The sequence below is a fragment of the Mobula birostris genome, chromosome 26 (assembly GCF_030028105.1).
Source record: "Mobula birostris isolate sMobBir1 chromosome 26, sMobBir1.hap1, whole genome shotgun sequence".
NCBI classification, from domain to species: domain Eukaryota; kingdom Metazoa; phylum Chordata; class Chondrichthyes; order Myliobatiformes; family Myliobatidae; genus Mobula; species Mobula birostris.
In genome coordinates, this window is record NC_092395.1 from 21,321,519 (window position 1) to 21,346,671 (window position 25,153).

The window sequence follows — 25,153 nt, forward strand, 5'->3', positions numbered from 1 at the left end:
ATTCTGTGGATGCAGTCCAGAGACCCGGATGGTAGTTTGCCTCCCTGGTGCCAGGGTGCGGGATATTTCTGATCGTGTCCAAGATATCCTGAAGTGGGAGGGTGAGGAGCCAGAGGTCGTGGTACATATAGGTACCAATGACATGGGTAGGAAAAGGGAAGAGGTCCTGAAAGGAGAATATAGGGAGCTAGGAAGGGAGTTGAGAAAAAGTACCGCAAAAGTAGTAATCTCGGGATTACTGCCTGTGCCACGTGACAGTAAGAGTAGGAATGCAATGAGGTGGAGGATAAATGCGTGGCTGAAGGATTGGAGCAGGGGGCAGGGATTCAAGTTTTTGGATCATTGAGACCTCTTTTGGCGCAGGCGTGACCTGTACAAAAAGGACGGGTTGCACTTGAATCCTAGGGGGACCAATATCCTGGCAGGGAGATCAACGAGGGCTACTGAGGTGACTTTAAACTAGAATGGTTGGGGGCTGGGAATCAGATTAAAGAGGCTAGGCGAGAGGAGGTTAGTTCACAACAGGGGGATGGGAACCAGTGCAGAGAGACAGAGGGGTGTGAAATGAGGGTAGGAGCAAAAAGTAGTAAGGTGAAAAGTAAAAGTGGCAGGCCGACAAATCCAGGGCAAGCATCAAAAAGGGCCACTTTTCAACATAATTGTATAAGGGCTAAGAGAGTTGTAAAAGCGCGCCTGAAAGCTTTGTGTGTCAATGCAAGGAGCATTCGTAACAAGGTGGATGAATTAAAAGTGCAGATTGTTATTAATGAATATGATATAATTGGGATCACAGAAACATGGCTGCAGGGTGACCAAGATGGGAGCTCAATATTCAGGGATATTCAATATTCAGGAGGGATAGACATGAAAGAAAAGGAGGTGGGGTGGCGTTGCTAGTTAGAGAGGAGATTAACGCAATAGAAAGGAAGGACATAAGCTGGGAAGATGTGGAATCGATATGGGTAGAGCTGCATAACACTATGGGGCAGAAAATGCTGGTGGGAGTTGTGTACAGGCCACCTAACAGTAGTAGTGAGGTTGGGGATGGTATTAAACAGGAATTAGAAATGTGTGCAATAAAGGAACAGCAGTTATAATGGGTGACTTCAATCTACATGTAGATTGGGTGAACCAAATTGGTAAGGGTGCTGAGGAAGAGGATTTCTTGGAATGTATACGGGATGGTTTTTTGAACCAACATGTCAAGGAACCAACTAGAGAGCAGGCTATTCTAGACTGGGTATTGAGCAATGAGGAAGGGTTAATTAGCAATCTTGGCGTGAGAGGCCCCTTGGGTAAGAGTGACCATAATATGGTGGAATTCTTCATTAAGATGGAGAGTGACATAGTTAATTCAGAAACAAAGGTTCTGAACTTAAAGAAGGGTAACTTTGAAGGTATGAGACGTGAATTAGCTAAGATAGACTGGCAAATGACACTTAAAGGGTTGACGGTGGATATGCAATGGCAAGCATTTAAAGATTGCATGGATGAACTACAACAATTGTTCATCCCAGTTTGGCAAAAGAATAAATCAAGGAAGGTAGTGCACCCGTGGCTGACAAGGGAAATTAGGGATAGTATCAATTCCAAAGAAGAAGCATACAAATTAGCCAGAAAAAGTGGCTCACCTGAGGACTGGGAGAAATTCAGAGTCCAGCAGAGGAGGACAAAGGGCTTAATAAGGAAGGGGAAAAAAGATTATGAGAGAAAACTGGTGAGGAACATAAAAACTGACTGTAAAAGCTTTTATAGATATTTAAAAAGGAAAAGACTGGTTAAGACAAATGTAGGTCCCCTACAGACAGAGACAGGTGAATTGATTATGGGGAGCAAGGACATGGCAGACCAATTGAATAATTACTTTGGTTCTGTCTTCACTAAGGAGGATGTAAATAATCTTCCAGAAATAGTAGGGGACAGAGGGTCCAGTGAGATGGAGGAACTGAGGGAAACACATGTTAGTAGGGAAGTGGTGTTAGGTAAATTGAAGGGATTAAAGGTGGATAAATCCCCAGGGCCAGATGGTCTGCATTTCGGAGTGCTTAAGGAAGTAGCCCAAGAAATAGTGGATGCATTAGTGACAATTTTTCAAAACTCTTTACATTCTGGTCTAGTTCCTGTGGATTGGAGGGTGGCTAATGTAACCCCACTTTTTAAAAAAGGGGGGAGAGAGAAACCAAGGAATTATAGACCGGCTAACGTCGATGGTGGGGAAACTGCTAGAGTCAGTTATCAAAGATGTGATAACAGCACATTTGGAAAGCGGTGAAATCATCGGACAAAGTCAGCATGAATTTGTGAAAGGAAAATCATGTCTGACGAATCTCATAGAATTTTTTGAGGATGTAACTAGTAGAGTGGATAGGGGAGAACCAGTGGATGTGGTATATTTGGATTTTCAAAAGGCTTTTGACAAGGTCCCACACAGGAGATTAGTGTGCAAACTTAAAGCACACGGTATTGGGGGTAAGGTATTGATGTGGATAGAGAATTGGTTGGCAGACAGGAAGCAAAGAGTGGGAATAAACGGGACCTTTTCAGAATGGCAGGCAGTGACTAGTGGGGTACCGCAAGGCTCAGCGCTGGGACCCCAGTTGTTTACAATATATATTAATGACTTGGATGAGGGAATTAAATGCAGCATCTCCAAGTTTGCGGATGACACGAAGCTGGGTGGCAGTGTTAGCTGTGAGGAGGATGCTAAGAGGATGCAGGGTGACTTGGATAGGTTAGGTGAGTGGGCAAATTCATGGCAGATGCAATTTAATGTGATAAATGTGAAGTTATCCACCTTGGTGGCAAAAACAGGAAAACAGATTATTATCTGAATGGTGGCCGATTAGGAAAAGGGGAGGTGCAACGAGACCTGGGTGTCATTATACACCAGTCATTGAAAGTGGGCATGCAGGTACAGCAGGCGGTGAAAAAGGCGAATGGTATGCTGGCATTTATAGCAAGAGGATTCGAGTACAGGAGCAGGGAGGTACTACTGCAGTTGTACAAGGCCTTGGTGAGACCACACCTGGAGTATTGTGTGTCGTTTTGGCCCCCCGAATCTGAGGAAAGACATCCTTGCCATAGAGGGAGTACAAAGAAGGTTCACCAGATTGATTCCTGGGATGGCAGGACTTTCATATGATGAAAGACTGGATGAACTAGGCTTATACTCGTTAGAATTTAGAAGAGTGAGGGGGGGTCTGATTGACACATATAAAATCCTAAAGGGATTAGACAGGCTAGATGCAGGAAGATTGTTCCCGATGTTGGGGAAGTCCAGAACGAGGGGTCACAGTTTGAGGATAAAGGGGAAGCCTTTTAGGACCGAGATTAGGAAAAACTTCTTCACACAGAGAGTGGTGAATCTGTGGAATTCTCTGCCACAGGAAACATTTGAGGCCAGTTCATTGGCTATATTTAAGAGGGAGTTAGATATGGCCCTTGTGGCTACGGGGATCAGCGGGTATGGAGGGAAGGCTGGTGCAGGGTTCTGAGTTGGATGATCAGCCATGATCATACTGAATGGCGGTGCAGGCTCGAAGGGCCGAATGACTTATCCTGCACCTATTTTCTATGTTTCTATGTTTCTTCCCCAACTTATTTCAGCAAAAAGCATCAGCACACACCACCCAACAAGCAAACAAAGCAAAGCCCCCAACGAGAGACGATCTGCTGTACAGAGAAGCTAATTGTTCACCCAACAGTTCAACATGCCACAGGCTCTCTCCCTCCCAAAAAAAGGGGTAGAGAGGTGTCACACAGTGACACAGTCAGAGGAGAGACCAAGTAAAATAAAACAACTTGCTGATTTATGGTGTTAAAGTCTGCCATGTCGCTTCTTTCGAGTTCTCTGACTCGAGAATCAGCAGCAAACTAGTCCCCACCAATGAGAGAGAGACATTTGCTGAGTGCAGAGACCTCCAACAGCTGATCCAATGTTGCCAACATCCATTTTCTCCTGCAATGCTTCAGTCAGTGGCAGCGGCATAGAATCGGCTCGTCCACAGGGCCGCAAAAACCTGGAACCCCAAAGGCACGCTCGTCTTCTAGGCCGCGCCCTTGGAACATCGAAAAACGTACGGACGGTCGATGAGCCCCAGCAGTGGGTACCATCACCATAAAAAACAAAAGTTATGAGTGCAGCTGTAGGTCAAGGTCACTGACAGAACGAATTCATCTTGAAAAGGGAGAGAAAAGAGATATTAATGGTAGAAATTAAGCTGTTTCCACAGATGAGCTCAGAGAAGCTGCTGTCTAGCACAATTGTAGACATTAAATTGAATTGTCCTTGGGCCATAAGGTTTCTTAGTGGAGAAATTAATAATTCTGAGTTACTCATGGTAATGTTGTAGACAAACATTTGCCTGGCAGAAATATAAAATGTCTGGCAACTGCAAGACTAGTAATTCGTAAAATGAGCTATGGAAATTCCACTGTAAGTTTACATATACTGCTGCTATTTTTTTAAAGTTGTTTCACAGGTACATGCCAAACAGGAAATGCTGGCAGCCAGAATTGTATGATGTTTTTAGATTGAGTTGAGAGAAAACTAGACTGTATTGGTTTTAGTGATTTTTCACTATCTGAGTCATAAACTTTAGTTTGTTTTCAAACTAAATTTGGTGTGTTTGGATCCAAGCAGTAGGTTCTAAATTTTCCATTGCATGAACAATGAGCTTTTATCTTTTAGGATTACTGTAAAAATTCTTAAAAGAATTTTTAAGATCTGCCTTCTATTTGCCTTCACCCCACCAAAACTTTAACCCATTACTTTTGCATACACTGCCTGATTTTCCATTTTATTCCAGTTTGGATTGTAAGCCAGGGAGTTAGCTGTCCTTGGCACTGATACCTGTGTTTTAAAACTGAGTCTCAGATTAATCTTCCTTACTGGAACAAGTATGTACATCAGCTGCTGTTGCTTGAATGTTGAAGGAGACCAAGACTGGGGTTTAAAAATAATGGAATGTTTTCTTTTTTCATTCTCTTGCAGAGTTGCTGGAATTCATGTGAACATGTTGAAGAGAAAGAAGCCTCATAGGTAAAGGGGAGCATTGGGACAGAACACAACCCAGTGTGGTTATTTTTGTGGTGATCATCAAGTTGCTGGAGTACTGTTGTTCAATTCGAGCTGTGTTCAAAGGTTTAAAAGTTTATTTATTATTGAAGAATGTATTTAGTATACAACTCTGAGATTCTTCTTCTCCAGATAGCCATTTCAGAGAGATACACCAAATCCAGCCCCCGGCACAAAGAAAGAACAGCAACACGATTATCAAACACCCCCTCCCCCTGAACAAAACACAACATGATCATCAACCCCTCCCTGATCCCTATCACCCTGCACAAAAAAAGTAACAAAAACACAATAAGAATATGGACCCCCCCCAACTCCCTTCCCCGCACAAAATGCAACAAAAACATTGGCCTCTAAATCCCCCTCCCCACACAGAAAAACAAGAAATAATGAGCAAGAACACAGAATATCAAAACCATAAGACTGAAAAAAGTCCATAGTCCAAATCCATGAACGTAGAAACCTCAGTTATATCCTCCGAAGATCATCATCATCATCATCATCGTAGCTTGTCACACCAGACAGCCAGCCACTCTAGTGTTGTTTGGTTGATGTTGAGCAGGTCACTGTCAGCTAAATCAGGTGAGAGTGGGCAGTTGCGCAGAACGTGTTCAATGTTCTGCGCCCTTTCGCCACACTCACAGGATTCGCTGGTCTTTAAACCCCACTTCACCATATTGTCTCCCGTCCTACAAACTCCCACTCTTACTCCGTTAAGGAGTGCACCACTTCTGTCTGTCGAGCAGTGCCCCATCTGGGAACATTTCTGTGGGGTCTTGCACTGTATTGTTTGGTGGCGTTCTGGCTTCTGTTTTTGCCGGAGGTCAATCCTGTATGTTTGGGGGGATGTTCCGTGCGGTAGTTCCTCCAATGTAGCAAAGCTTTTCCTCGATTTTAGGCGGTTGGAAACTGGCACGTGATGATGTAGTGGGTGCCGTGGATCCGAGTTCTGTTTACCTTTTTCAATTTTTGTTGTAGTGTGTCTTCAGATCTCTAGGGGAGCAATGCCTGCAAGTCTGTAAATGATGTTAGTGGGTGTGGGGCGCAGTTTGCCCGTAATTATTCGGCAGGCTTCATTAAGCAACAAGTCTATTTTCTTCGCATGGGCTGATTTGTGCCACACAGGTGCACAGTATTCTGCAGGTGCATAGCAGAATGTGAGGGCAGTTGATCTAAGTGTGTGAGCATTGGCTCCCCATTTTGTGCCTGCTAATTTTTTCAAGAGAGAATTGCGAGAGCCAACTTTTTCTCGGAGTTTTTGGATGTGGGTGGCAAATGAGAGCATCCTATCCAGTGTCACGCCCAGGTAAATTGGAGTTGGATAGTGTTCGAGCTCCTTCCCATACCAGCAGATCTTTCATTTCCAAGTTGCTTCTCGATTCCTCAGATGAAATGCACACACTTGAGTTTTTGATGGATTTGGGTTCAGAGACCATTTTTCATAATACTGCTTCATTACTTCGAGGACTGCTGTAAGTCGTACTTCAACTTCTTGGAAGGAGTTAGCTTGTGTTGCTGTGCATAGGTCGTCTGCAAAGATAAACCTGCGCGTGTTAGGAAAGGTTGGTTGGTCGTTTGTGTAAACATTAAATAGTACAGGTGCCAGGACTGATCCCTGTGGTAGTCCGTTCTTTTGTGGACGCCACCTACTCTTAATTCCACGAACACGAGGAAATCTGCAGATGCTGGAATTTCAAGCAACACACATAAAAGTTGCTGGTGAACGCAGCAGGCCAGGCAGCATCTCTAGGAAGGGGCCCGAAACGTCGACTGTACCTCTTGCTGGAGATGCTGCCTGGCCTGCTGCTTTCACCAGCAGCTTTTATGTGTGTTACTCTTAATTCCATTCATTTCTACATAAAATCTGTGATTTTCTAGGAGACTGTTGTTTCGTTCTTTAACATTTTAGATAATTTCAGTAGAAATAGATAGGTAGATAGATCAATATACTTTATTGATCCCGAGGGAAATTGGGTTTCGTTACAACTGCACCAACCAAGGATAGAGCATAAATATAGCAATACAAAAACTACAAACAATCAAACAACAATATGCAAACTATGCCAGATGGAAATAAGTTCAGGACCTGGCTCAGGGCCAGTCTCTGTGATTCACAGTGTCGTATGCTGCTGTTAAGTCAACGAATACTGCCCCTGTAATTTGTCGCACTTCAAAGCCATCCTCAATATACTCCCAAGATCATAGAGAGACAGAGGACTACCCTCTGGGCACAGTAGAATGATGCCACCAGGCAGTCGGTCCTCAACTTCCATGTTCATCTTGATGTTTCAATTTTCCTCGTCGCTTTAGTTGACGAACAGCAGAAGTTTTAATCGGCGAAATGGGGTCGAGCATCTGCTCACATTCTGTCTCATCGTTTCTTCACTTTGAGGTGTGACCTACCCATGATAATTCCTAGTCCATAAGAAGATCCATGGGTATCAATGGATGACCACTGCATTCAGGAACTGGGTACATTTGTACGCATGGAACTTGTATTATACTATTGGATATAGGAATAATCTGAATTAACTTCAACACACCGAGAAATTAGAAGATCTGTTATAATTGGATGCAATAAGCAGCATGGCAAAAAGCCAATCCTATTGAAATGGTTACAGAAGCCTTTTTAACTTTTTTCCCAGATGTTGGCATCACTGACAAGGCTAAGAATTATTGTCAATCCTTAATTACTTTTAAGAAGATGGCGGTGAGTCACCCTCGTGAACTAATTCCTTATGATGAAGATATTCCCATATTGCCTTAGTGTTAAGAGTTTTAGGATTTAGAATCAGAGATAATGAACGCCGGTACGTTTCCAAGTCAGGAGGTTGTGTGCCTTAATCTCCTGTTGCCACCCAGCATACCTGTACATCCTTTCAGAATGGTCAGTGGGAGGTGGTGTTCTCGTGACCTGCTGATGGACTTGTGGTTTTGTTGCCATAGTAGCTAAGTGCAGTGCATTTTGTATCTGGCACACACTGCATTCACAGGGTTTCCCTGGAGGGTGGGTGACAATCAAGTGAGCTGCTTTGTCCTGAATAGTGTTAAGTTTCTGGTGTTAACAGGGTTCCATGCTCCAGATTACATGGAGATTGTTCCATTTTCCTTGTCACAGGGTGAATCTCTTGCCCTAGGTGAGCCAGGGGTTCCCAACCTGGGGTCTGCAGACCCCTGCTTAATAGTATTGGTTCACGGCATAAAAAAGGTTGGGAATAACGTATCTGGCTGATGCAGTTGAATTTCTAATCAGTTGTGGTCCCCGTTCCCCAGAATAATGTTGATGCTGACCGAGATTGTGACCCCTGGTTTTAGCTCACTTCTTAAAGATTTTGCGAAGACTTCATGCATGGCCCTGAATAGTTGATCTTATGTCCAATGGAGTCATCAACTCTACGTCAGCCATGCTAAGGATTGTGTGATACTGTGAGCTCCTCTCGTTCCCTTACACGTGAGAGTACAGAGTCAGTCTGCTTCATCTCTCTTTGTACAAAAAGACTTACTATCTCATGAATCGTTGGTGAAACTTCACAGCTCTCCCTCTATTGCAGGAATATCCATTGTTGAATAGGGAGACTGCATCAAAAGTCACTATCCATCTCCAGACAGATGTATGGAAGTCATCAAGACAGTTTGTTTTGACTTTGTCAGGGTAATGGGGGAGAGAGTTGTCATTTTCTGGTTGATTTGTGATCTTGGGAAAGTTCTTGCAGAAGAGTAAGGGCTTGTAATTTGGATCTCCTGAGCTTTTCAACAATTTGGAGTCAGCCACATTGCTGCAAAACAAATTAGTTGGCCTAAAGCTCACTTCTTGAAGATTTTGTGTAGCCTTCATGCATGGTCCTGAATAGTTGACCTTATAGTCAATGAAGGCCAGCATTCAGTTCTTGTGCTTCCATGCTTGCTGAACTGGTGAACTAATTTTTTGTGCGCTAAGAATCCTAGGCCCTTCTGAATCTTTCAGTCACTCAACATTTAAAATATATGCCGCTTTTCTATTTCAATGGTCAGTGGATAGCCAAAGCCTATTTATTTATTTAACCTTGCTTTTAACTAACATTTTTTCACCTTTTTTCCATATTTATTTTTATTTTATTTTATATTATATTCAAGTTTGTACTTTTATCCCATTGTTCAAAGTTCAAAGTAAATTTATTATCAAAATATATGTATGTCCCCATATACAACCCTGAGATTTATTTTCTTGTGCACTCACTCAGCAAATTTATAGAATAGTAACTGTAACAGAATCGAGGAAGAATCAACCAGTGTGCAGAAGATAACAAATGGTGCAAATGCAAATATAAATAAATTACAATAAATAACGAGAACATGAGATAAAGAGTCCTTAAAGTGATCGTTGGTTGTGGGAACAATTCAGTGATGGGGCAAATGAGTGTAGTCATCCCGTTTTATTCAAGGGTCTGACGGTTGAGATGTAGAAACTATTCTTGAACTTGGTGATGTATCTTCTACCTGATGGCAGCAGTGAGAAGAGAGCATGACCTGGTTGATGGATGCTGCTTTCCTGCAACATTGTTACATGTAGATGTGCTCGATAGTTGGAAGGCTTTACCCATGATGTGCTGGGCTAAATCCTCTACCTGTTGTAGAATTTTCCATTCAAAGACATTAGCATTTCCATACCAGGCTGCGACGCAGCCAGTGAATACACTTTCCACTACACATCCAGAGAAGTTTGCCAAAGTTTTAAAAGTTATGCTGAATCTCCTCAGACACCTGAAGAAGTGGAGGCACTGCTGTGCTTTCTTCGCAATTGCACTTGCATGCTGGTTCCAGGACATGTCCTATGAAATTAGGATTTAGGTTTGCTAACCCACTCCACCTCTGATCCGCCAATGAGGACTGAATCATGGACCTCTTGTTTCCCTCTCCTAAAGTTTATAATCAGTTCCTTGGTCTTGCTGACATTGAATGAGAGGTTGTTGTTATGACACCACTCAGCCAAATTTTCAGTCTTTCCGGTATGCTATTTATTTTATGCTGTGATTCATCACCACCTTTGATTCAGCCCACAACAGTGGTGTCATCAGCAAACTTGAATATGGCATTGGAGCTGTGCTTAGCCGCACAGTTGTAGGTATAAAGTGAGTAGAGTAAAGCACACATCCCTTTGGTGCACCTGGGCAGTTGAAGATCATGGGGGAGATGTTGTTGCCAAACTGAACTGAATGGGGTCTAATAGTGAGTGTAGCATTTTGAGCTACATCATCTGAATGAGAAGTGCTCTATAAATAACGTTATTTTTATTTTTATTTTTTTCTGCTCAAGCTGGTAAAACCTAAGGCACGAGCATAGTCAAGCACACTTATTTCTCAATTGCTAGGAGCTTTCAGACTATTCTAGTGGTGGTTAGTATTGTGGCTTTCTGAAGATTTACATAAGTATTGCTGTGTAGGCCTGTGGTGTGACTTTGGGATGATACCAGCTGTAGATTTTTACTATTGGGACAACGTGTACCCTGTTCATTTTCCATAGTCTTTCAATTTCCTCATTTAATTCAGCGTATTTCTGATGTTTTTCACTTACTAATTTCTGTGTACTGTGTTTGTTTGGAATGGCTATATCTACTAAATTGGTGGCATTATTATTATTACTGTTAATTCTTTTCCATATATTTCATCTGCTGCATCCTTTCCCATTAACTTAGCCACTAAAAATCACCTGAAGCCATGCACCCTCTAAGAAGTCCACATAGCCACCAGGCTTGGTATCATCAGCAGATTAAGCCCCTCTCTGTTGACCCCACATCACAGTTCCCTAACTAAAAAGTTACCATATATTCCTACACTTTTTTTTTTTTGTTAATTAACCATTCCACAATGCATGCTGGGATTTTGTTCGTAGGTGTCATGTACAAAAATCGGGTTGAGTCAGTCAAGCACTGAGTATAGGATTTGCGACGTTAAGTTGCTGTTACATTATATAAGGTACTGGTGAGGCTGCACTTGGAGAATTGTATACAGTTTTGTTTGCCCTGTTTTCAGAAAGATACTACTAGACTAGAAAGAGTACAGAAATTATTTCCAAGTATGTTGCCTGGACTTGGAGCCTGAGTTCAAGGAAAGGTTGCATGGACTAAGACTTTATTCCCTGGAACACAGGAGAATGAGGGGTGCCCTGAAAGAGGTATATGAAATTATGAGGAGATTATGAGCCAATTACTGCCCTATCAGCCTAATCTCAATCATCAGCAAGGTAATGGAAGGAGTCATCATTAGTGCTATCATGCAGCACCTACTTGGCCATAACCTGCTTACGGATGCCTGTTTGGGTTCCATCAAGACCACTCAGCTCCTGACCTCATCACTTACTTCCTTGGTCCAAACATGGGCCAAAGAGCTAAATACCAGAGGTGGGGTGAGAATGATGGCCCTCAGCGTCAAGGCAGCATTTGACTAAGTATGGCATCAAGGTGCCCTAGCTAAAATGGAGTCAATGGGAATTAGGGGGAGGGGACCTTCCACTGGTTGGAATCATACCAGACACTCAGGGAAATGTCCTAGGACCAACCATCTTCAGCTGCTTCATCAATGACCTTCCTTCCGTCATAAGGTCAGAAGTGGAGATGTTCTCAGATGACTGCACAATGTTCTACACCATACCTGACTCCACGATAGTGAAGCATTTCATACCCAAATGCAGCAGGAACTGGACAATATCCAGGCTTGGGCTGACAAGTGGCAAGTAACGTTCGAGCCACACAAGTGCCAGGCAATGACCATCTCCAACAAGAGAGGCTCTAACCGTTGTCCCTTGACATTCAGTGGCATCACCACCACTGAATCCCCAAATATCAACATCCTGGGGGCTACCATTGACAGGAAATTGAACTGGTCTAGGCATATAAACACCATGGCTACCAGAGCAGGTCAATGGCTAGGTTTCCTGTGGTGTGTAACTCACCTCCTGACTCCCCAATGCGTATTCATCATCTACAAGGCTCAGGTCAGGAGTGTAATGGAATACTCGCCACTCGCCTGGATGACTGCAGCTCCATCAACGCTCAAGAAGCTTGACACCATCCAGTGCAAGGCAGCCCACTTGATTGGCACCCCTTCCATAAGCATCCCGTCCCTCCACCATTAGCAAACAGTTGCAGCTGTGTGTACTCTCTACAAGATGCACTGCAACAACACACCAAAGTTCCTGTGGCAGCATCTTCCAGATCCATGACCACTACCATCTAGGGAACAGCAGATAGCGGACACTTGGAAATACCCCTTCAAGTTACTCACCATCCTGACTTGGAAAAATATCACTGCTCCTTCATTATTGTTGGGTAAAAATCGTGGAATTTCCTCCATAACAGCACTTCTTGCAAAAAAGGGTGCTATGTATTGAGAATAGCCTGCCAGGAATACTGGTTGAGGTGGGCACATTAGCAACATTTAAAAGGCATCTAGGTAAGCACGTGGATGGGAGAGGTTTAGGGGCTGTGAGCCAAATGCAGGCAGATGGAACTGTATCACCTGATTACACATTCGGCAACAGGCAAAATGGGCTGAAGAGGCTGCTTTCATGTATGACTGACCTGAGAAAGTAAAAATACACAACAATACACAATCTTTTTCTTCTAGTTGCAACCAAATTTAAATAAGAATATCAAACATAATTTCTGTTTCATAAATCTATGTCGACACTGCCTAATCTTATTATTTTTTCAAGTACCACACCTTTAGTAATAGATCTGTTTTGGGCTGAGACCCTTCATCAGGACTGGAAAGTAAGGGAGATAAACCAAAATGAAAAGGTGGGTTGGTAGGGGGAGGGGTGGGGGAGTCAGCGAGGAGTATAAACTAGCAGGTGACAGGTGAAACAAGGTAAGGGGGAAGGTGTGTGGGTGGGGAAGGAGGGATGAAGTAAGGAGCTGGAAGGTAGAGGAGGAAAGAGGACAGTGGTACATTAGAAAAGGAAGGAGGAAGGTCACCAGAGAGAGGTAATGGGGGTGCAGGAATTCACATTAAAAGGGTTGCTGGGCATGGGTGAGAGAGCACAAGTCACGGTATTTTTAGCTTTCTTAAAAGGGATACAGGGTTTTTTTTTAAATAAGATACGATAGATAAGCAGGAATAGGGTACTAGGTTGGCCAAAGATGGGAGGAAAAAGTGTAGTTTGGGTGTGTGTGTGTGTGTGTGTGTGTGTGTGTGTGTGTGTGTGTGTGTGTGTGTGTGTGTGTGTGTGTGTGTGTGTGTGTGTGTGTGAGTGAGAGAGAGAGAGAGAGACTGGTGAAGGGATTTACAATGTAAGTCTATTGCACACTGCAGAGCAGAAGGTGGTGGTAATGCACCATTAAGCTGGGTGCCAACCCCCGTAAAACAAGACGGAGAAGAAGAAGAGGTAATGGGCAGGTGAGGAGAAGGGAAGGGGTGAGACGGGAACCAGAATAGGGAGTAGAAAAAAGAAGGGGGAGGGGATAGAAATGACTGAAAGTTGGAGAAATGGATGTTCACGTCACCATTCCCTATCCTGGTTCCATCACCTCCATTAGGATGCTCATTAAACCAAAGCTGTTCTTCATTTGCCATAAAACACTTGACATATATTGCTGATGATATCTTGTGAATCAGCTTGGAAGGTTTTGCTAAAGACATTATTTATAAATAAAAAATGCTGTTGTGGTTTTAGATTAAAACCAAAGCAAAATTTTATCTAGCGGGAAACCTGAAATGTAAGCAGAAAGTATTGAGTAGTTCGGGCAACATCTGTGGAGAGAGACAAAGCTGTACAGGTTCCAAGTCTTCAAATGCTTTTCTGACAGGCAGGGAGAAGATGGAGAAGGGATAATTACCAAACTTGCCACTTTTTAAAAAAAATGTGATTCCTAGTCCATTTTTCTTGTTTTGTCACCCCGTGTTACCATGGGCATTGAGATAACTGTGTTCTGTGAAGGACCCGCACCACAGTGAGTGACGGACACAGCCCAGTCGATCGCAGGCAAAGGCCTCCCCACCATTCAGGATATTTACATGGAGTGCTGCCAGAAGAAAGAAGACCTCCACTATCCAGGCCATGCTGTCTTCTTGCTACTACCATTGGGTAGAAGGTACAAAAGCCTTGGGTCCCACACCACCAGGTTCTGGAACAGTTATTATCCTACAACCATTCTATTCCTGAACTAGTATGGATAACTTCACTCACCATAACTCTTGAACTGATTCTACAACTTGTAGACTTACCTTCAAGAACTACTTACAAGTCACGTTCTCAACATTTTTTTATTTGAATATTTGTCAATTTTTGCACATTGGTTGCTCGTTAGTCTTTCTTTATGTATAGCTGTTTAAAAATTTTCCCATAAATGTTTGTAAGAAAATGAATATCAAGGTAGTATATGGTAACATATATGTACTTTGATAATTAATTTGTTTTGAACTCTGAACATCTGTAACCAAGTTGGTCAGGAACTGGTATGATGGAGTGAAGCTGTGATTGCAGTAAGAGTTGAACCTTCAACTGTATTGACAGCTTGAAGACTGCTCATTCATGACTATGGATCTTGTGAACTTTGTATTGAGCCCATTGAAGGGAATAATCTTCACAAGAAGATGACAGCAATCCCTCTTATCATTTGCCCATTCCCTTTCTCTGCAACCAGACATTCTCTATCGCTTACGCGCATACCATCTGGAGGGCATGGCTTACTCTGTTTGCAAGCCGCTTCTGTCGTGCTGATTGGCTCGTTTAAAGTCTATGATGCTCTTTTCCTATTGGCTTACATGCCACAGAGCCTGTTTCCAGTTCTGTGCATTAGTTCTGGGTATGAAGGTGCAGAGGATTCACCCTCTTTCTTTCCTGCCTGATTTCAGGCTGAAGTTGCAACCAGTCCTGAAGGACCACTGAGAAAGAGCATTGCAGACATAGATGCCACCCCCTCCACCCCCGGTAGTTTGTTTAGTTATGTATCCAATCGTAGCATGCCTACTTTTTGGGTTTTATAAATTAAGGAGGTTTAACAGATCATCTGTTGATTTAAAGGGTAACTGAATGTACAGTGTAGTGGTTTAGAGTAGATTATGCGAACACGTGTTTAACTAGACACCCGATTTAGTGGTTCACAGTTTATTTCTCAAATAAATACCTGATGTACCCATTTTTAAATCTGTGTCTCCTGTTTCACTTACTGGCTCCTCGAACCTCCTCTCCCACATTACAACTCAAAGGATTCTGCAGATACTGGAAATCCCGAGCAACACACTACTTTTTCTGTGTTCCCTCTCACTTGTTCCTTGCCCATCCTTTCTCCAGCATTGCGTTTGTCATTTAGCGTCAGCTGTTCTTAATCCTGATAGAAGCTTTTGCTTGGTGTAAAATGGCTAAGACAATCATCAGCATAACTTCCCTCCACTTCACAGAAACTCATTGTTTATAAAGTCCTCTGAGACTCGTAATTTGATGAGACCTGTATAAATAGGACTTTCTTTAGTAACACAAGAAGGAAACTGGATCTGGAAGCTTAAAAATTTGAACATCTGGTTATTTTTTTTTTCAAAAAAAAGGTTTGAATTTACTAAGTGTACTTCACATCCTCCCTCTGTGTTTTGCAGCTATTGAAGCATGGTGTAATTTGTAATGTAAGAAATGTTGCTAGTAGGGACAACCTCCCACAAATTGCAATGGGATTATGACCGAATAACAGATTATAATGATGTTGCTTAGGGGCAAATATTAGGCAGGAAATGAGGCAAACCTTTTCTGCTTTTCTTCAGCAAGTGAGTGTGATTGGAGCTGGTTTATTATTGTCACGGGTACCAAGATACAGTGGAAAGCTTTTCCTGCATACTGTTCATACAGATCAGATCATTACATAGTGTATTGAGGTAGCAGAAGGTAAACAATAATGATGCAGAATAAAGTGTAACAGCTACAGAGAAAGTGCAAGATCATACTGAGGTATATTCTGTGGTCAAGAGTCCAACTTATCATACTAGGGAACTATTTATTAGTCTTATAACAGTGGGGTAGAAGCTGTCCTCGAGTCTGTTCCATTTAGTAGATGTTACTCTGGAAACGTGATGTGGGAAGAGGAAGTTAGACTGAATGACAGTATCTAGTTGCAGACTGGCAGAAATGATAAAGGATGATGCTTTAGGTTAGTTGGGTGAAAGATGAGGACGAGAAGAGTTCTTTCGCAGTTCTGTTTGGAGAAAGGTGGGCTGAGAGCAAATGCCCAACACTTGGAGGAAACGTGAGAGGGGGATTCATCAGTCCACTTCTCCTGAAAGAGATGGCCTGGAAAGGCTTCATCCTGACAGGGTGTGGGGAAGAGATGGAAAATATAGGAGCAAAGGATAGCATCCTTATAAGAAGCAAGGTGGGAGACAGTGGGTTTATAGTAAATGTCCCTTGATAGTTTGTCTCCTGAGATAAAGACAGAGATCCAGAAAAGAGAGAGAAGTGCTAGAAACTGAATGTGAGAGTGGGATGGGGACATCGGCTCTTGTTCAAGTCGCAGCTCTGAAGAAAATCTAGTCCTGAGTGGCAAGTCCAGCATTTATTTCCCATCTCTAGTGGCCCTTGTACTGAAAGGCTTGCTAGGTAATTCCAGAGTGCAGTTTTGACTTAATCATAAGAAACAGGCCATCTGATCCTTCGTGGCTAATCTGTATTTGTACTCAACTCTACTTTCTTTCCTGATCCCCAAAAGCTGCATTTCCACAAATATGTTCAATGAGACAGTTCTTATGGCTCTCTGGTGGAGAATCCAATTACTGAGGAATGAAGTTACTCCTAATCTCTACTTTAAAATAGCTGTCCATGCCCGTTGACTCTAGACTCCACATTCAGGGGAAACATCTTGGCATTCACTCTGGCAAGCCTTGTTTCTTCTTCTATCATCTAAGAGTAAAGGTCTAATATGCACCACTGTTCCTGTTAAGGCAGGCGTTTTCAACCTTTTCTTTTGTGCCATGGACCCTTACCATTAACCAAGGGGTCCGTGGACCCCAGGTTGGGAACATCTGTGCAAAGGAAACGCTGATATAGCTAGTCATGTAGGCCAGATGAGCAACAAGGGCAGCATTGTTCCATTAAGGTCATGTATACACCTCAAAGGTCGTAGCTGAATTCAGTAGCCTTAGGGTCATGGTCCAGCTTATTTGCAGCAGTATCACAGGTAGGCATATCACAGATTTTAAGCTGATGCTATGTGCCTTTGACACTGCTACAAATAAGTGTTTCATTGTACCTGTAATGTATGGCAATAAACTCAACTTTGACTTTGAAATTGTAAATTTATTTAATTAACCTTTTAAAATATCCCAGCTGTTGTGAATTTACATTTGGACTTGAATCGTAATTAGTTCAAATCTCTAGACTGCCAGTAATTTAACCGTACTATCGCCCTCAATCTCCTTTCAGCATTAATGGTATTACTCTATTGACCTGGTGTGCTCTGTTTACTTCAAGTTCTTTCCAAGTTACGCAATCAAAAATTAATGTTTTGGTTACCGACAGAGACTGTTGATATTCTGACTGGGTGGGCAACAGGATAGACATCAAAGAGCGGAGCTCTTGTTCGAGGTTGGGGAGTGGTGGGGTGGGGTGAAGTGTAGGAGGGAAGAACCTACTTGCAGTTGGGGGGACAAGTTATACTGATGGGGGTGGGCAGGTTATAATGAAGTGAATGTGTGCCTTTGTTTCTTCACTTGCCTAACTAAGATCTTGGTGGGGTCAAGTATAAAACTGAAATATTTTTACCTTGCCATCAGTATTTTTTTTTTTTGATGATTGTTTCAGTCACTTCCAGTTTTCTGGGAGTAGTTAAATCTCCCCTAAGGTTTTTTTTTTAAATCTCTTCTCGTTCTAGATCCACATTCAGGGGAAATATCTCAGCATTCACACTGGCAAGCAACTTACCAGTCATAACAGCTCACTTGATTATCAGTATTGCCTGTTGATTAGATTTTGTGCTCCGTCCTACTCAAAGTACATCTATTATCGAAGTATGTATGCAATGTAGAACCTTGAGATTCTCCTTCCCACAGAAAGCCACTAAACAAAGAAAACCGTGGAACCCATTCAAGGATAACAGCAAACCCACCCTACCCCACCCACAAAAAAAAACAAATCACGTAACTGGCAACAAAAAAACGAGCGAGAAAACACAGAATATAAAACACAAAAACAAAAGAGTCCAGGGGTATTCAGTTCAGCTCAGATTTCATTATCTGGAGGCTGCCCTGATTCAAAGTCACCCAAAATATTAACAGAAAAAAGTGAGCAACCGGAAACAGATCATATCATGAAATACAGAATCAGGTCCACAAACCGTGTTGATTAAACCTTGCCCATCTTGCAGCAGCATCAAAGAAGAGAGAGACTACTCGGAACACAGGGGACCTTCCTTCTGGAGCAGCGAGAGGGAGAGAGAGAGAATGTCACACACAGGCACCTTCCTCTGGCAGTAGCGAGTGAGAGGCCGGTAGATGACCCTCTTGCTATGATGATTTCAATCTTCCTCGGTGCTTTAATCAGCAAGAAATAGTCAACCAGGGGCTCATGCCTTGTCTCCAGGCTTCTTCGCCTTGAGGCCGCAAACTTTGTTTGGAACGTCCTCGGAGACAGCAAAGCGCCAGATCACTCAGTCGCCCCGGTAACACACCGCCAAAGTTTAGATCGCAGGCTCCAACAGCAGCAGAGCTATATTTGAATGAAAAAGAAGATGTAAAAGAAGTGAAAGAAACACACACAAAATGCTGGAGGAACTCAGCAGGCAGGGCAACATCTATGGTCAAGAGTACGGTCGATGTTTCGGGCTGAGACCCTTCATCAGGGCTGTCCTGAAGGGTCTTGGCCCAAAACGTCGACTGTATCATTTCCATTGATGCTGCCTGGCCTGCTGATTTCCACAAGCATTTTGTGTGTGTGTTGCTTGGATTTCTAGCATCTGCAGGTTTTTTCTTGTTTGAGAAGTGAAAGAAGTAGTTTTGTCAACCGTCTGGAGGTTGTTGCCCTTTGTTGCGTTGTTCACTGGCGCCATCTTCTTCCATACACTCTCACCTCGCTGTCAACATTTCAGTCCCTAAATTAAAGTCACAGTATAAAATGAACTTGCAAGTTATGTGGTAATAAAGCATGCTAGGTTGCCTCATCAGGCTGAGCCAGATTTAATTATAATTTTATGTGTTTGTACCTGTTTGCGCCTGGAACCTCAAAAGAGCGGCACTCGATGAGGTTCCCTTTTGTGTTATTATCTCAATCAACTGATCAAGTAAATGAGATTTAATGCCTATGTTTTGTTGTATTAGGAGATTTCTCCCTGCTGACTATGATATCCTTAAAAAAATAACTCTATTCAAATGCCAAACTGCTAATTTAATATTCCAGCAGTCTTTGCAGGAGATACTCCATCAGATAGCTGAGGAGAGGATCAGAATGGACACCTTCCCTCACTCATTTGCACCCCTCTCCTAGCCTCGCCTCCTCAAAATAAGCAGGTTTAACATCTGTTAAATGACATTCCATTGTAGACCTCATTCATAATTGTAAAGGGAGAATAGATCCACGGTTTTAACTGTCTTGGCATTTCTTACTTTCCGATTCCTGCTGGTTATGTTCTGTCTCTTAACACATTGCAGCTGTTCTTTCCAGAGCAGCTGGTCAGGGGCCATTGAACATAGTGCATTTACATTTCCATCCTGCTGCTGTTTTCCTCCTCCTGTAATTAATTTTGTCCCCTGGCAGTTGTCAAGGCAAGTAAAATTAACTCTGAGGCTTGTGATTCGTTTTGATGTCCAGCTTTGTAATGTGAGGGCTCTGCAACATTGAGGTGGGTGGGTTTATAGTAAGAGCTTAACACAAAAATGCCCTGCTTCACTTCACAGAAGAGGAGTTGTTAATTTATCCAAGTGTGGGCCTGTTTTTTGCCTGCACTTGGATATATTTATCAAATGTGCCCGATAGTGAATGTGTTATTCAAGCTCTCTTGGCTGCAGTCCGTCATGACAAACCCCCATTGAGCCACTATGAATGCCAAGAGTGTTCCTCAGTAAACTTACCGCAGTCAACACAGCAACACGATGCCTTGAGTGCACTGAAATGTCCCGTGACACTTCACAGGAACAATTATCAGGAGATGAGCCGATTTATCAACAGAATTTGACGCTGAGCTTGGATAATTGGAATTGGTTTATTCTTGTCACATGCACTGAGGTACAGTGCAAAGCTCCCCTTGCATTCCCTTCATACAGATCAATGTGTTGAGTAGTACAAGGTAAAACAATAACTATGCAGAACAAAATGCGACAGCAACGGAGAGAATGTGGTGCATGTTGACCATATGGTGCAAGACCATAAGGAGGCAGATTATAGGACAGTTGATTTTAGGAGATCGACATTTAGGTGATCACATACTTGGTCAAAGAGGTAGGTTTTAAAATGTGCCTTAAGTTAGGTGTAGTTATTTGAGTTAAGAATTTATAATCCAACACCCCAGTCAACTGAAAGGCTGCCAATGGTGGAATGATGAAATTGAGGGTTGTCAAGAAGCCTCACTTCTTCTGAGTATGGAACCTGGCCTTGTATGTCTATTCTCATTGGTTTTAATATTCACCCCCAGAGGCTTAACCTTGATGCAGAAATGTCACAGTGGATTGACATACAAGGCTCAGTTTCACAGATAAGGGAATAGGAATTTAGAACACAGAACAATACAGCACAGTGCAGGCCCTTTGGCCCACAGTGCAGTGCTGTCCATTTAACCTACTTCAAGGTCAATCTGACCCTTCCCTCCCACAAAGCCCTCTATTGTTCCTCCATGTGCCTATCAAAGAGTCCCGTAAATGTCCCTAATGTATCTGCCTCTACCACCACCCCTGGCACCGCATACCACACATCCACCATTCGCCATGTTTAAAAAAAAGGCCTACCCCTGACATCATCCCTTACTTTTCCTCCAAGTACCTCAAAATTATGCCCTCTCATATTAACCATTTCTGCCCTGAGAAAAAGGTGCTAATTGTCCTTTCTATCTATGCCTCTTATCATCTTGTACACCTCCGTCATCATCCTTCGTTCCAAATTGAAAGGTGTAGCTCAAACTTTCTTCATAAGACATGCTCTTTATCTAGTCAGCATCCTGGTAAATATCCTCTGCACCCTCTTGAAAGCTTCCATATCCTTCCTATAATGAGGTGATTGGAACTGAACACAATACTCCAAGTGTGGTCTAATCAGAGTTTTTATTAGCTTGTGGCTCTTGAACTCAATCTCCTGAACTACTGAAGGCCAACATACCATATGCTTTCTGAACAATCAACCAGCCCAGCAACTTTGAGGGATCTTTGGTCATTGACCCCAAGATCATTCTGACGCCAACGCAATGCCATCAATCTGCACTCTGCCTTCAAGTTTGACCTTCCAAAGCTTATCACCTTACACTTTTATCGATTGAGTGTCATCTGGCACTTCTCAGCTCAGCTGTTATCAATTTCCAGTTGTAACATACAACAATCTTATACATTATCCACAAAACTACCAGGCTCAAAGATAGCTTCTCTCCTGCTGTTATGGTAGGATAAAGTGGACTCTCAACCTCTTGATCTACGTTGTGTTATCCTTAATGTTTACCTATACTGCACTTTCTCTGAAACCGTAACACTTTTTCCTGCATTCTGCTATTGAGTTTACCTTGTTTCTCAGTGCACTGTGCTATGACTTGAACTGTATGAACAGTATACAAGGTTTTCACTGTAATGTGACAATAATAATCCGATTTACTGTACCTAATAGCACTTCTGACAGTTCAGCACTCAGAATGACACTGGATGAATCACGATAGTTACTTTGTCCTTCAGTCTCTTGATGGGGACATCCACTTGCTATGGTGAATAAGAAGCTGACATTTGTTGCTGGGGGGGGGGGTCACGTGACACTTTGACAGAGATGGCTGCTTAGAACAGTGCTCTGCACCAGTGGTATATAAATATCCCTTTAAAAATTTGCTTTCACAGTCTATTTTATCACTGTTGTAGCTCTAAAGTGTCACTGTCCATGTAAGATGCCAAAACAACTTAAAACGAAGGCTTCTGGAGATATTAAGAGGCATTTGAGGTTGCAGTGCTCTGGGCAGACAGCCTCTGATCAGAATGGCGGAGGACCATCATCTGAGGGAGACCAACATGAGGCGAGTCATGACTTGACTGACATATATGTGGCTTTGAAAAATATCTCGGACGACCTGGTAAGCCTTGAAGATATACACCGATCTATATCATTAGTGGAATCAAAGCTGTCAGCGCTGATGCGGCAGATAGGGAATGAGAAGTCAACCCATTGGCTACCAAAGCAGATATTGACCAGCTAACAGATAAACTGGAGGACATGGAGAACCGTAATCGGCGCAACAATCTCCGATTCATCGGCATTCCAGAGGGAAAAGAGGGGCAGGATATCATCGAGTTCATGGATGAATTAGTCTTGTAACTTGTCGGCGGTTGGGAGGAAAAGCTTGAAATAGAACATGCATACAGAGCGCTGGGTCCCAGACCCAGTACTAGAGATAGGCCTCAGCCTATCCTCGCAAGTTTCCTCAGGTCAAAGGATTGAGATTTTGTGCAGCGAGTGGCGAGGGTCAAGGGCATGTTTCCCTGGGACAACAATCATGTTATGATCTTCCCAGACTTCTCCAGACCCACACAAGTAAAACGAGGAAAGTTTAAAGAATGTAAGAAGATGCTTCGGGGGCGGAATGTGAGCTTTGCACTGCTTCACCCAGCCAAGCTAAGAATAGAGATTAAGGATGGTTTCAAGTTTTTTGAGTGCCCACGTAAAGCAAGAAAATTTATTGAGGAGATGGGGGAGTTTAACTACGCTAGTTAAATTGAGCAAGATGTGAGTTGAATTGTGTTTGTTATTTTTTTTAATCTTGCTGCATTGTATTGTACTGAAGCTACCTTAATCTCACTAGGGCTGACATACTGTTAAGTGTGCTATGTTGACTGTGAAATTGCACCGGCATTATTTCTGAGCAGTTAAAACTGTTCTGGACACTTCATGGACCTTAATCCATGTGGCCAGTGGTGGCCAGTACGATCATGTTTGCTGTTGTGTGCTGGGGCAGCAGGCTGAGGGCAGCAGACACCCACAGAATCAACAAACTCATTTGTAAGGCCAATGATGTTGTGGGGATGGAACTGGACTCTCTGATGGTGGTGTCTGAAAAGAGAATGCTGTCCAAGTTGCATGCCAATGGTTGGGCACAGGAGTACATTCAGCCAGAGACTCACCCCACCGAGATGCAACACAGAGCGTCATAGGAAGTCATTCCTGCCTGTGACCATCAAATTTACAACTCCTCCCTTGGAGGGTCAGGCACCCTGAGCCAATAGGCTGGTCCTGGACTTATTTCCTGGCATAATTTACATATTACTATTTAATTATTTATGGTTTTATTACTATTTAATTATTTATGGTGCAACTGTAACGAAAACCAATTTCCCCTGGGATCAATGAAGAATGACTATGACTATCCTTTGTGGAAAGGACGTTTGGCCGTGTTCTGTGGCCACTGTTGCACGCAGGAGAATTTTACGTGCCATTTTGTTACTTCTCAGTGTAAATGGGGGTTTATGAGTCCGTGTCAAAATATTGTGGTGTATTTGTTTGTTTGTCCTAACTATGTCTTCCCTTAATTCAGATAAAATATGTTTCACCACATGGAATGTTAACGGTCTGGGGAATCCTATAAAGGAGAAAAGTAATGAATAAGCTTAAGAGACAAAAATGGGATGTGGTATTTCTACAGGAAACACATTTATCAGCAGAGGAATCAGTAAAGCCACTGGGGGGTTTTAACAGATCATGTTTTTTACAGTGCAGGGTCAACTTAGAGCATGGGCGTTATAACACTTACCAATAGGTGGCTGCAGTTTAGATGTGAGAAACAGATCAAAGATGAAGCAGGGAGAATTCTTATTATTTTGGCAGAAGCACACAGAAGCAACATACTATTTTAGCAAACATACATGAACCTAACATAGAAGATGCAGGATTTTTTGTTGATCTTCAAAGAAAGTTGGGGGACTTCCGGTAGCGCTCATGGAGTGAAGTCGCGTTCTTGACTCGCTCCATTACCTCTGAGTTTTTCTTCTTATGATCAGCTATATTTTAATTAACCATTAAGGCATCGACTTTTACAATAATTTGAAACAAATTGGGCTCTTTGATAATCAGATGCGTTTAAGGTCTGCTATGTCTAAGAATGGAAAAAACAGGAAGGACGGCAAACCTCCGGGTAGACCGAAAGGTACCGATTTCCCTCCGACTGAACCACCGGTGACTTTGAAAGCTATATCGGAGCTAATTCAAAGGGAAATTTCAACCTCTATTACGGAGCTGATTCGTGAGGAAATTTCAATTAGTTTCCAGAAAATTGCCGATTCAATCGAGAAGATACAAATATCTATTACGGAATATCAGTCGGCTATATCTGATCTTCAAAAATCCACGCAACAAAGTGGGCTCAAGATGGAGAAAATCGAAGAAACAATTAATGTAATGAAGAAGAAACTCGACTTTCTGACCTTTAAAAACTCTGACTTAGAATCCAGAATGCGATGGCAGAATCTTCGAATGATTGGGATGCGTGAAGCTGTTGAATCTGATAACCCTATGAAGTATTTTTCTCAACTTTTAAAAGATGCATTTCCTACTGTATTTCCTGACCAACCACTGTTATTGGATCGTGTTCACAGAGTTCCATCATACTTGCTTAGGTCAGATAAACCTTGACATGTCATTTTACGTTTTCATTACTTTCAAGACAAGGAGAAACTGTTTCGTTTCGTTCGATCTAAAGGTTACATTGATTTTCTGGATCTTAAGTTCCGATTCGTGGAGGATTTCAGTAAACCAATCCGGGATCAACGGGTTCGTTACAGATCTGTGATGTCGGAACTCTACAAGATGGATTTAAAACCAGCGCTGCTCTACCCTGCACATCTAAGGATTCGTACGTCGGATGGAGCCCTCCGTTTTTTTGAATCTCCATCGGATGCCCAGAGTTATCTGGATCAATTTTCACCTTCAACATCTTAATCGTAATTTTTAACTATC

General features: G+C 42.6%; 1 protein-coding gene across 4 annotated transcripts in view; it reads left to right on the top strand.

The window, feature by feature from the left end:
* The window catches only part of LOC140188364 (spindlin-1-like), a 127,389-nt gene that overhangs the window by 59,657 nt on the left and 42,579 nt on the right, over positions 1–25,153 (top strand). For all 4 annotated transcript variants that reach the window (XM_072244563.1, XM_072244565.1, XM_072244566.1 and 1 more), the window contains exon 2: positions 4,994–5,041. In XM_072244563.1, coding sequence (XP_072100664.1) covers positions 5,016–5,041 — 26 coding nt within the window. In that variant the 5' untranslated portion in view covers positions 4,994–5,015. The remainder of the gene's footprint in view (positions 1–4,993; positions 5,042–25,153) is intronic.